This window comes from Corvus brachyrhynchos, unplaced genomic scaffold (assembly GCF_000691975.1).
Source record: "Corvus brachyrhynchos isolate BGI_N302 unplaced genomic scaffold, ASM69197v1 scaffold61, whole genome shotgun sequence".
NCBI classification, from domain to species: domain Eukaryota; kingdom Metazoa; phylum Chordata; class Aves; order Passeriformes; family Corvidae; genus Corvus; species Corvus brachyrhynchos.
The window spans coordinates 4,687,439-4,699,775 of record NW_008236478.1 but is presented as its reverse complement, the minus strand read 5'-3'; the positions used below and the strand labels follow the sequence as shown (position 1 = coordinate 4,699,775).

The window sequence follows — 12,337 nt, the reverse complement described above, 5'->3', positions numbered from 1 at the left end:
GTGTGATGGAGCAGACTGTTCACTTTAGCTCCCAGAGCAAGAACCAGAGGATGTTAAATTAAGCAAACTGGCACAAGGTTCAAAACAAAAGAAAGCAGATCTTACCATAAGGAGCTGTGAACTCATAGAACCCTTTCCAAACAATGCTGCATTTGCAACATGTGTGCTCTGATTCAAGGAACATGGAACTGTTTTGGAAAGAACTCCATGAAGAGAGAGGCACTAACAGAAAATGGTATCAGGTTCAGGAAATCCACCAAGCTGAAACCTGTCAGAGGCCAGGACACTGCTCAGAGCATGTCTTACGTGTATGCCCTGGTTTTACTTTTCACAAGGCACCTGCTGCCAGCCACTGCCAAAGATAGGATGCTGAATTAGATCTTCGTCTGAGCCTGGATGGCTGTTCTCATGTTTTAACCTGCTACAGACCTTACACTGCAACTTGGGTTCTAGTTTCCACTGGACAGCCCCAGTTCAGTGATCCTGATCCATATTCAGATCAGGGCTGCTGCTGAAGATATTTTGCTCCCGGGGGAAGAAAACACACTGCACTTTGAGATGTTTACCCTTGTCACAGCCTGGCAACAAGTCTCAAAAGGGAAAAAAAAAAAGAAAAAGGCAGCCAACATTCTGTACTGGCAGAAGAACAAAGAGAGTTTGAAGATCAGAGTCCTTAATTTCATAGATAATTATTTTTAGGAATTCCTTTAATACAGTATAAGCAACAGCTTCCTTTCAGGGCCTATTTTGAAAAAAATAAGAACTCTTTGATAACTCACCTTTGGGTCATATCAAGTGGAAGAGCTCCTGAACCTTCAGTTGGAGCTCCAGCAATAAGGTGAGATGCAAATTTCTGCACTGTTGGATGATAATGTCTCTGAAAGAAAGAAAGAAAGAAGGCACTAAGACAGACAGTAAGGGATAATGTATTTATCTATAGATTCTCATATTTATTTCCATTTCTGTAAGATGGAAGGTCCTTTAGTTTAGAAACTGAGCACCTCAAAATCAGTCAGTTTGTGGGATTGAGTAAGAACACCCAGTCATGCATTTATTCACTCATATCGTGCTGTGAGCATGATTCTCCATAGCTACATATCTAACTCCTACTCCCAGAAAACAGGGAGAAAGGGCAGAGGAAGCCCTCTCCAAACCCTGACTGGAATGACAAATCAAGGTGTCAGTTCCTCCTGGAACAAGGGCTGGACTGTAACCGAACTTAACAGATTTAAAAAGTCTCCAAAGGAATCTAATAAGGCAACCTGCAGTAGACCCAGTGTGGTATTATCATAGGGGATGTGTAACATCTCCTGTTGAGCTCATCCTTCCATACCACTGTGTTGGTCTTCCACTCTGTTGGAATAGGCTCATGTCAGCCAAGACTTGACAGATAAGGCTGAAGACCTCTGTTCTCCATTTGTGTAAAGCACCTAAACACTGAGCAGCTGTTTACTGCTGTTACTTCCCAAATCCCTGAGTTACTCATGAACCTGCAGTAGATGCAGCTCCCACAGGGCTGTGTTCTGGGCGTTGCAATGCTCTGGTTCCTCTAATTCTGGGAGATAAACTCCACTGCCTTGAGATTCATTGTCTAGTAAGAGGTCCATCTTTGGGAATGTCTACAATACAAAAAAAACCAGAAACTGAGTTGTTTATATTACACACCCAATTATAACACGGCTAAGTCAGTTTCAGGATTCATTCCACATTATTCAGTCTCAGCAGCATTTAAGGATACTCTGTTTTCATATTCTAGTTAAAGATGCTTTAAAAAGTTTTGCATAAAATCAATTTATCAAAAAATTCAATAACCTTTAGCCAGTAAGCTAAACATTTCAACAAGTAAAACTTACTTGCATGAATATCCTGTTTGTTGCCAAGATCCCAACACTGGAATTTGGAAGTACATGAAGAGCAAGGATGGAAAGTCGCTTTAGGAAAGCAAGAGCTCGCTGCTGAGACACTTGCTTTCTCCTCTTGGCAAACATGACATCCAGGCACTGCAGCACAATCTCAATGTCCTCGTTGGTGCCACCTCAAAAGCAGAATTTCATACAGAGTAAATAACCACATCATGGACATACAGCTGGATAATCTGCTACAGGCTGGGCACTGGAAACTGAGAACAGCATGAAAGCTGTGAGGCTCAGACACTTCTCGTGATTCAGACATTAAGCATCCACCCTTTTTTGATCAAAATAGTCCAGCTTTGAACAAAAAAAATGTACCATTGTTTCTGTGCTCCTTTCTAAGAAAAGACTTGTTCCATCAAAAATGTCTAAACATGAAACACAGCTACTGTTTCAATCCTAAATGCACTCATTGTATCGTTTTCTATAAACTATTAAACAGCGCAAAGGTTTAGTCTTTTACCCATCCAGATCTGCAGAATGTTTATTCTTAATCTTTTAATTCTTAGTGAATTCACATTTCTGAAGTTAATTAAAATTATGTTAATTTCAAATTTTATAAATCTCTTTTTTCATCAATTATTCAACTTCTCATAATTACTGGAAAATTTAGATTAGAAAATTAAAATGTTATAATTACAAAAATCAGAAATATATACTAGAAAATCTTAGCAAACAGAATCTAAATTTAATTTTTTTTTAATTATATTGGAAAAATTGGGTATTTTTTTCTTTATTGGAGAAAGAATTAGAGAAAAAAGACAAGAATTTTTAAAATACCCCTGAAAGAAGTAATTATAAGGATTTAAAAAAATTTAAACTGAGGACAGGATAAATGCTTATCCAAGATCACATACTTGGCATTTCCTACTGAAATTACACAATTAGAACCGTGTATTACAATAATACTTCAAGTATTTGTATTGCAGTAATGCAGTGTGCAACCCGAGAAAAAAAGTAGCTTAAGCCAGACAATAATCTTTTCAGAAATCAGGTATTTTTAAAAAAGTGTAGTTTATTAATGCTACATAAAGGCTTTGATAGCAAAGAAACAGAATAAACATCTAGGTGAACAGTGAAAATAAGACTCTGGAATTACCTGCATGTAGGCTGAACAGTGTCTTGTAAAGATGTGTGTAAAATTTCATCGGATCAATGTTAAGAACATCACCTATTAATACAATCCCAAATAAACACATTTACTCCATTTATTTAAATGGCAATACTAAACAAAAGTTTGATTTTAAAAATCTCTTACCTTGACCAGAGAGTATATGAAAAGCACTGAGAATGCAGTGAAGACTCTCACGGTAGCTTAAATCCTAAGAATACAAAACTGATTAAGTAACCAAAAGAAACTAATTTTAAGAAAACTATTATAAAACTCAACTTACCCCAGATGCAATAAGAGAATGAAGGACAATCAATAGGTCATCAAAAAATTCCACATTTATGAGATGAGCAAACCTTGAATCAAAGAGATTTTCATTTTTAAACTATAGACATTATCTGAAAATTCACTTCAAAGTGTTCTGAATTGCCAAGACACACATCTTAAAAGCAGGCTAAATCAAATGCTGAACATTTACTGTCTTCACAGGAAAGCACAATTCAGCCCCGAAATGCTAATCATGGCTTTTCTAGAGCATTAACAACATGCTTGTGTCCTTCAGCAATTAATCAGACAAAATAATGGAATCACTTCATCCTCTGTGGCATTTGCATCGCATCAATTCTATCACGGAAAATTTCAAATCACATTGAAATGCCTTTGGAAACAGCTGAAAACTTCAGCAGAGAAATAAAAGAATTTCAACTTATTTGTCAGGGACTATCTTTTCTCACTGCTTAAATCCCTTTCAGAGACAAAAATTTCTTTAGTGCTTTATGTCTTTTCCAATACACACAAGAGAAGGCAGTCAGTTCTTACTTTGCAAGACCTTCTAGCACAGCTGGCAAAAGTGGAGACTTCTGAGCTTTCTTCAAGATCCTGAAGTAAGTTACAAATACAATATTCAAGGTCTCTGTGTGCTAAAGGAAAGAAAACAAAATTAAATACTTAATCATGTAAAATAGACATTTCCACTTCACTTAAACTCAATTGAAATGCTTCTCTCTGTCCAAACCTGCACTCAGGCCTTCCAAACCAGTCCTGGCACTGCCCTCTCTGCTCTTCTTGTGCTGAAAAGCTCAAGTCCTCACGTGCCCTCCTGCCCATGACTCTCACCTGACTACAGCCACACTCCTCCTTTGCCTAAAGGCCACTCCGAGAGGCTGTAACACCCACTACATAGTGTCCTATGGAGTAGGGCACCTGGAGGACATTTGCTAATGGATTCAATACCTTTTTGAGCAGAGAGCAGAAGGGAATAGAAATGGCTGTTGGCCTTCCTGGGTAAACTGAGAGTGGTTTACTGAAATCTCTGTCACAGGCAAAGCATTTGTTAGCTGACAGCATGATTTAAAGATGTGGAATGCTGACAGGTTGGGATGAAGGGAAGACACTTAGTTATAAAAGGGTTAGAAGCTGCCATTCTGCAAAAATAGGGAAATAATCTCTCAATTACTTACCAACTTCAGTTTCTTTTCTTTACTTTCTGATGCTTCTGCTTCCAGGAGTTCTCGTTCCAGTTTCTCTTCAGCTTTCTTCCACTGAAAATATACAGTTGATTTTAAGACAACAGATCAAATGTTTCCAACCAGTCTGGATACCCAGGTTGCAAAGATACCCAGAGAACAAATTTTCCACACTTGGTGAGTTGCTTAAGTCACCCTGTGATTCTACAGGATAAACCCCCCTACCACAAACAACCAGTCAAAAGCATTATCAACACAGGAAAGAGGAAAAAAATAGGAAGATAATTAAATTCCCTGTAGGACCTCATAAATTTTCAAATATAATGTAAAATCTGATGACTGATGCTGAGAGTTAACAATGGCAACAGCAGATGTGCAATCATTGCTGGAAAAAATTGCTACATAAAGTAACAGAAGTAGAGCATGAGAAACCACATGTCATACCTTTCTTTGCATTCTGGAAAGATTTTTTCTTTTCTCTTTGTAAGTCATGAACTTTTTCTTAGGTGCAATGTCTTCGGAATCTTTTTGTAATTCTACTTCCTTAATTCTTAAGTGAAGAAATACTTTTAACACCTATTGTAAAATAAAATAAATACAATGAAAGGTGATCTACAACCTCATAGGAACAAAAGGTAAGACATCCTGAATTCCATTCCAGCTAGTGGGCTTTGCTGGTCAAAGGTTCTTCTGTTTATTCCCCTCCCATTCCTTCATACCTGTATCTCTTAATCCCTGTTCCCAGTTCCTTCCCCAGCACTGTCCATTTCTATCCATTCCTCCATTTGCCTCTCACTTCAAGTCTCCCTGCCTGACTTAACCCATATCTCTGGCAGGATCTGATCTCCACCTCCTCCTTCCCTTGTCCCATACCTCTCTTTAACTCTCTGGCTCAGCATAATCCTGAACTGTCTGTGGTCTGACAGAGTGACGAAATTCTGCTTGTCTGTAGCCAGCAGCTGCAGTAACTTTAACGTTTGGATTTTTTTAAACTTTTGACTGAAGAATATTGTGATGTACAACAGAAAGACTCTTACCTCAGGTCTGACATCGTAATTTCTACCCCTCACAAGGCCAGAAATGACCTTAACTACACCAAGAGAAGCATAGCCCAACTTGTCCTGTTTAAAGAGCTTCTTAACTGCCTCAACACACAATTCAGAAATCTGAAAAGCAAAACACATAAATTGTGCTGTAAAGCCAAGTCCACAACAACAGCTACTAACAGATGACACTCATGGTATTTACTAATTACAAAGTGCACACAGCCTTTAAAATAGTGAAAAGATCCAGCCACAAGATCTGGATATTGTGGAATAAGGCTCAGAAAGAATTATTTTTCATGCAAAACAAGAACTCTAATCAGAAAATCACTTACCATTTTTGATGGATCATTCATGAGTGGAACAATGAGAACAATAATGTTATTGTGGAAGTTGAAGTGGGGTAGGGCCACAAGCAGCTCACACAGACACTTCACTGCTACCTCTGCTAGACCTTTATATGCCTTTAATGAGATGACATTGCTTTTCTTCAACTTCCTTTGCTTCCAATCTGCACAAAATGTTATTTTTAGTGATTACTGTTCAGAGATAATGAGCTTGTAAATATTTAAATTTTCAGTGATTGCAGGCATTCTCCTGCATACTTCATGCAAGTGCTATCTCGAAGACAGAAGGTAGCATACATTCAGAGGAGGGAAACCGCTGCAAACAATCTTGCCTTTACTAAAAAAATGGGAAGTGTTGACTGTACCTTTAATTGTTTGTTCCAGATTTTCCAAATAAAATTTATACTGGCTTACAAGACCTTCTTCAAATTCTCTCAGTTTCTGAGTTTCTTTTTTAACCTTTAAACATAACAGAAATGAGATTTTATTTGGAGAGCTAAATACTGAAATTAGCCAGTGGTGAAAAAAAAAGAAGTTTTAAACCAAGTATCAGATATCTAGGTAGCTTTTTTTTCTAGCCAGACATTCCTAGAAATGTATTAAAAAATATATACTTCTGCATTTTTCTACAGATGTCTTCAGAGGGCCTTTTCCAACTAGGCCTATTTCATTTATAGAGCTTGAAGTAACATTATCAACTTGATGTTATTTTAAAACCGTGACTCTAAACTGCACTAAACCTATACTCAACCTTCTAAATAATTGGTTAAAAACAAGCTCCAGAAAACAAGTTGCTCTGCATTTTTTTCGCAAATTGGTGAACATATTTCAAAGAAATCCATGCCAGTTAGGTGAAAATATTGCATCATTTGCTTTCTTTCTAATGCTCTTCAGCACAGGACCTTATTCCAAGGTCTATGAGGAAAGTCACCCAGGTGTGGTATACTACTTTCAGACGCTACTTCTTCCCTCCATTACCACCTGCATGTCACCAACTTATTGAAGGAATAATTAAAGGTTCAAGACAAAAACCTCTGCTCCTGAAAGCATCATAGCTTCAGAGCTTCCACAAGTATTTGTGTATTTGTCCCCTTTGCTCAAAACCATAAATTCATATTAAACAAATCAGTATTAGTACTTGGCATAGCTGAAAAAACTCTTAACTACTCACATACACTATAAATAGACTTGATATTTCACCTTGGTAGCCTTTTCTGCTTCGGTCAGAGGCCGAATTTTGTATGAAGGCGCAACATCTTTGAATATCTCCATCAAAGACACCATGACCAGCTTCCGAACAATCACAGCCACATTAGGATCCTGTTCCATCAGCATGGCCCGCAGCTCCTTCAACTTCTTAATCTGATTGAAGAAAATAGGCAGACATCAGATGAAGATCAACTGCAAACCAAGGGACAAGCACAATGTACGTTAACTCAGCAGTTACTCAGAATCTACTGCATGAAGAGCCATGAAATGGAGATATCCCAACGAAATTTTAATCTCAGGAATGTTCAAAATATCCTGCTATTCCAAACTTGCACATATTTATAGAAAATTATTAGTATATCTTGAAACATTGAGAACTATCAGATACAACCCCGAAATGAGAGCTTACATGGGGGTCATGCTTAAGGAACAAAGTAGCTTGCACAGAAAATAACAGAAGTGATACAACACTGACCTTTTCCTTGTTCTACCCACATGTTCTTGTGCTTTTGCTACTGTTTGCTCACTTCATATCTTTACTTCTTGACTTAGTGCACAACACAGACACAGGTGCATGCAGGTTAAGTAAATGTACCTACATTGCTGTCTGGCTCTGAGAGAATGGCAGATGCTAAGGCAGCTATGTGCATCTTCCTCTCCTGCAGCTTTTTTCTCCTTTCAGCAGCCATTTCCTCAGGAGTGAGAATAGGCAGGGGTTCCTCATTAAAGTCTGGCACAGATGTGAGAGTTAAAAAAGAGGGGAAGTCACTCAACAAATACCATGTTGCAGATACTGCATTTCAGAAGGTTACCCTGGTAAGCCCACACAGGAGTAACACAAGAAGTTCCACAGTCAAAGAAGCTTTAAGAATGACTTTGCTAGAGCTCATATTAACCCACAGATTAATTTTTGCTCCACTTCAAAATCTTTTGCTTGCAAAAAGAAGTGGACTAAATGATTTTGAATCTGCCCATGGTGCTCTCTGAGTACAGTGGGAACATATAAACTCAGCATATTACTCCAACCATGCCAAAAAACTGCAGCACTCTGCAATTTGTACCAAATTATTCACCATTCACTTTTTCTTTTAAAAATCCAATTGTTTTGTTTGTGTTTTCTGAATATTATTTTGCTACAAGTATCTCCTTCCTCAACCTCAGATTATATTTAGACAGTAAGGACCCAGAAGTAGCAACGACTCTTGAAAATTACTATTAACTCGATAGCCAATTGCAAATCAAAATCTCAGTTTTCTGGTATTGATGTTTTAAGTAAAAATTTCAAAGACAAAGACAGACACTTAAAGCCTACAAAAGTCTGTCCTGAACTGCATTTCAAAATGATCTCAGAGTAATCAAAATAGAACCATGCAGACATTCTTTATGTAAGACCAATATCTTCCGTCTTACTAGCAAAGATGATACAAGGATAAAAGGAACTTCATGCAAGCATCACTTCCAAGTGAAAAATCAGAATGATTTTGAAGAAAGAGAATCTGAAGCCAGCCATTCCTGAGATTCTAACAAGTAAGAATGCAAGCTTTGATTAATGGTCATGCTTTGGTGGCAACATGATCGTGAACATATTCAAAAACATCCTGAACAAATACACTTCAATTACAGACTTCCTTGGGAAACAGCAAAGTACTGCTCAGGTACGTCAGTGATTTGGAAAAAAAAAAACCAACAAAAAGCAAACACAATGTTTTATTACCTTCTGCTTCCTCCATATCTTCTGTGTCCTCTTCTTCATCATGTGCAACATTGAGAACTGCAAAAATAGAGTTTCTAGTGTCAAGCACATAATCAACACTGTGAAATTTTAAAAGAATAAATTATATACTTCTTGGCTACTATACTATACCATTTCCAGAATCTGTGTCTTACCTGGCTTTTCCACAGCTTGAGGAATAATGCCAGTCTTATCTTTGATGGGGAGCAGATGGATGAGTTCTTTTTCTGGCTCTGTTTGCAAACGTCTTGGCACCTTCTCGTATTTCTCAATCACACTTTCATGTTTTCGTTTTTTGACGTGAACAGGTTCACTGAAAAATACGAGGCAAACTAAATGAACTGGCCATGTAATTAGACAAGAACCATGTATGACCAGCTGGATTAAGTGTCTGCCTCTCACCCAGGCCAGGGTGCTGTTTTACTTGTCCTTCCTTCCCTTCTGGGCTCCCCCACTCTGACTACTGGCAAAGCCTGTGTCACACCCCTCTCTGCAAGGACAACAGCAGTAACAGTGTGGCGTGTCACCCTTCCACAGGTATGCTCCTAAACAACATGTAAGTGTACAAGAAGGTAAGTAATTAGTCTGTGCTACTATGAATACACAGTCTGTAAGTGGTGTAATATCTGACAGGTCTTTAAGACAGATTATAGCTGACCAGAGTAAAGCAGATTGAAAAGACAAGCTCTCCAATTTAAGGGAACACCATGAAAGGAGCTAAAAGCCTGTAACAGTAAAACAGGTAAAAGAGCAACCACTTCCACTGTTTTCCTACCATTCTAAAAACATTCTAGTATAATGAATGTAAGACACACAGAACTACATTTTGCAATATGTCTCTAAATAAAACCACACAATCAATTTGGAGTTTTATAAGACTTTAAACTTATGTCACGCATAGTTAGTTTGGGGAAAGAGGAAGGTTTAAAATAAAATTCTAATTCAAGAACTTGCAGCGTGGCTACAAGAAACCATGTAGTAGAATACAGCAAAACTGCAATTTTGGAAATAAAAAATCTACTACTTTCCTTTGAAACGAGACAAAATTATTAATTACTAAGCAGAATCAGCATTAACAAATTAAAACCACCCTACAGCAGCTAGGCATAGAGTCTTTTCACATCCATAAAAAAAAGCAAGCTAAGATTTTCAAACAATCATGTAACCAGACAACTCTGCAGAAGTGTATTTGTAAAGACTATTCTACAACTAGGAGCATTGTCTTTCTACATTGTCACTTTGAACTCTACCCAATGCTTTGGTCCACAAAACTGGTAACAAACTTTTTGTATGGACGTTTTGGTGTTGCATGTGTTTATAGACATGGATTACATAACCCTTTTTATTTTTTTCCACCAATTTGCAGTGCAATATGTATAGTGGTCCATTGTCCAGGGAATGTCCCAAATACTCTATATAGAAAAAAAGACTGTTTACAGATTAAAGCACTTCTTTTCAGTTTGAGGGATGCTACTCACTTCACAGCCAGGGACCTCCCAGGAACACTGCAGAAACAGTATCCTGAAGGTCAGGCAGAACACCTGAATGTACTGATACACATCAATACATTAATACTGAAGTACTGACAGGCTGAGGAAACACTACACCAGAGCTGCAAAGAAACACCAGACTGAAAGAGACCTCCTGATAAATGCATGACTTTACGTATTAATTACATATTGACCACGCAAGGCTGAATTAGCGTGAAAAGGAGACATCACAACTCACTTAGAAGAAAGATCTCTGGTTAAAAAGGATGCTTTTTGGGCCAAATCCTCCATTAATTTTAAGTCATCTTCATCCATCATGTCCAGTGGAAGAGCATCTTCTTCCTCTTTTTCTTCCCATTTTCCAGCTATTTTAGAAGAAGATGTTTACAGATTAAGATCCTATATGCATAGTCACTTTTGAGACCATTTTACACTTTACTTCAACCTGGAGCTCACTGACCTTTATGCATGTGGTTTTTGTTATCCCAGAAAACTGCCCCTTTAGTGTGACATCCAACAGTGATCAGTGCAAACACATTTCTACCATCTTTAACAGACAGTTCTAGGTACCAGAATGGCTACATTTTGTATTTTTCACAAGTCTCCCTCTCTTTCAACACAAACAGTAACTATCTGTATACAGAAAATGAAGTGTATTTTTCTCGAATTTTACAACAGGAAGCAGCAGGATATTCAGTAACACCCATACCTAAACAAACACTTACCAACTTGTTTTTTCTTGCATTCCTCCAATGGAAAAGGCTTTTTAGAAACAGCATCTCTGACAGCCTCCCTTAGCTTCTTTTGTTCTTTACGATACTTCTTAGCAGCACTCTTCTGCTTGTACTGTTTATTCTTTAATTTATTGTCAAGTTTTATCTGACTAGTTCTCAGTAACTTGCGAAAACTTGGAACTCGCTTTGTATTTTTTCTCTAGAAAACAAACAGAAAACTACAAGTCACTGACATGTTAACAGCCTTTGTAAAATTTATTTCACTGTTTAAGATCTCTGAGTTTCTATTTCTATCAGGACCGAACAATACGTTTCTTGCTAACAGTATCATCAGTTAGCCTCAAATTTACACAACTGTGTTACATCTTTGAGAGGAGAGCACCATGACAAATGTATTACAGAAACATTCTCTGACAACTTTGTTATTAAACCCTATGTCCATCACTTTTAGACGCAAGGACACTCAAGGTATGGTACACAGTTTGTTAGGGCACAATCTTTTGTGAGCTCCCAAGCACTTTGTTCTCTTTTCAGGGTGCTGCTGTTCCCCAGCACATGATAAGGTACCTCGGGGGACTTTAATGTCCAAGGCCACAGGCTCGGGCAAATGTCCTCCTGCAGCACACCTCCTCAGGCTGAGCTTTGGCTTCCTCCTCCCTTAAACTCCCCCTGCCCAGCAGCGGCAGGGACCCGGCGAGGCTGCCTGCTGCAAGGCTCACAACAGCAGCAGTACCAGAACAGGGTTACGGAGGCCAGAGCTGGGGGAGGCACGGTGGGTATGAGAAATCGGGCTCAGGGAAAGCCCAGAGGCGCGGGTCAATATAGGCGGCCTCTGCCAAACCTGCAAAACACTCCCAAGAGTGCTCGGGATGGGAATGGACACAGAAGGGATCACCCAACGAGGGCCATGGGAAGGCAAAGGCTGTGCAGAGAAACTGGGCATCGAAGCGCTGGTACGGGTGATGTGTCCCTTCACAAAGGGGACAAGTGGCTGGATCAGTGTGGGGTTTCTCGAATCCTTAGCTCAGTTGGTTGGAGCATGGTGCGAGTAACACCAAGATTGTGGGATCACTCCCTGAACGGGCCAGTCACTTAAGGGTTGGGCTCCATGATCCTTGCGGGCCCCTCCCAACTGAGAACAAAATCCTGTCAATCTTTGAGTCCGGAATTTGAGTCAGTTCAAGTTTAGCTTCCCTTTCTACATTGGGCTATCGGGAGAGCGCTGAAAGGCCAGCGTTCGCCTCGAGGTGAGAGACGAGCCTGCGCTTTGCCGGCTCACCACCGGTGCTCACCCA

The 12,337-nt window shown here is 38.9% G+C and overlaps 1 protein-coding gene across 1 annotated transcript in view; it reads right to left on the bottom strand.

The window, feature by feature from the left end:
• NOC3L (NOC3 like DNA replication regulator) overlaps window positions 1-11,484 on the bottom strand; it is a 15,179-nt gene extending 3,695 nt beyond the window's left edge. Inside the window, exons 1-19 of the mRNA XM_008643910.2 lie at window positions 11,458-11,484; window positions 11,034-11,241; window positions 10,547-10,673; window positions 8,974-9,131; window positions 8,801-8,857; window positions 7,686-7,816; window positions 7,078-7,239; window positions 6,243-6,336; window positions 5,866-6,041; window positions 5,525-5,653; window positions 4,932-5,063; window positions 4,482-4,562; window positions 3,841-3,941; window positions 3,305-3,377; window positions 3,169-3,232; window positions 3,010-3,081; window positions 1,854-2,035; window positions 1,491-1,619; window positions 780-877 (exon numbers count right to left, since the gene is read on the bottom strand). Coding sequence (XP_008642132.1) covers window positions 780-877; window positions 1,491-1,619; window positions 1,854-2,035; window positions 3,010-3,081; window positions 3,169-3,232; window positions 3,305-3,377; window positions 3,841-3,941; window positions 4,482-4,562; window positions 4,932-5,063; window positions 5,525-5,653; window positions 5,866-6,041; window positions 6,243-6,336; window positions 7,078-7,239; window positions 7,686-7,816; window positions 8,801-8,857; window positions 8,974-9,131; window positions 10,547-10,673; window positions 11,034-11,241; window positions 11,458-11,484 — 2,201 coding nt within the window. The remainder of the gene's footprint in view (window positions 1-779; window positions 878-1,490; window positions 1,620-1,853; window positions 2,036-3,009; window positions 3,082-3,168; window positions 3,233-3,304; window positions 3,378-3,840; window positions 3,942-4,481; window positions 4,563-4,931; window positions 5,064-5,524; window positions 5,654-5,865; window positions 6,042-6,242; window positions 6,337-7,077; window positions 7,240-7,685; window positions 7,817-8,800; window positions 8,858-8,973; window positions 9,132-10,546; window positions 10,674-11,033; window positions 11,242-11,457) is intronic.
• Between the last annotated feature and the right edge of the window lie 853 nt (window positions 11,485-12,337).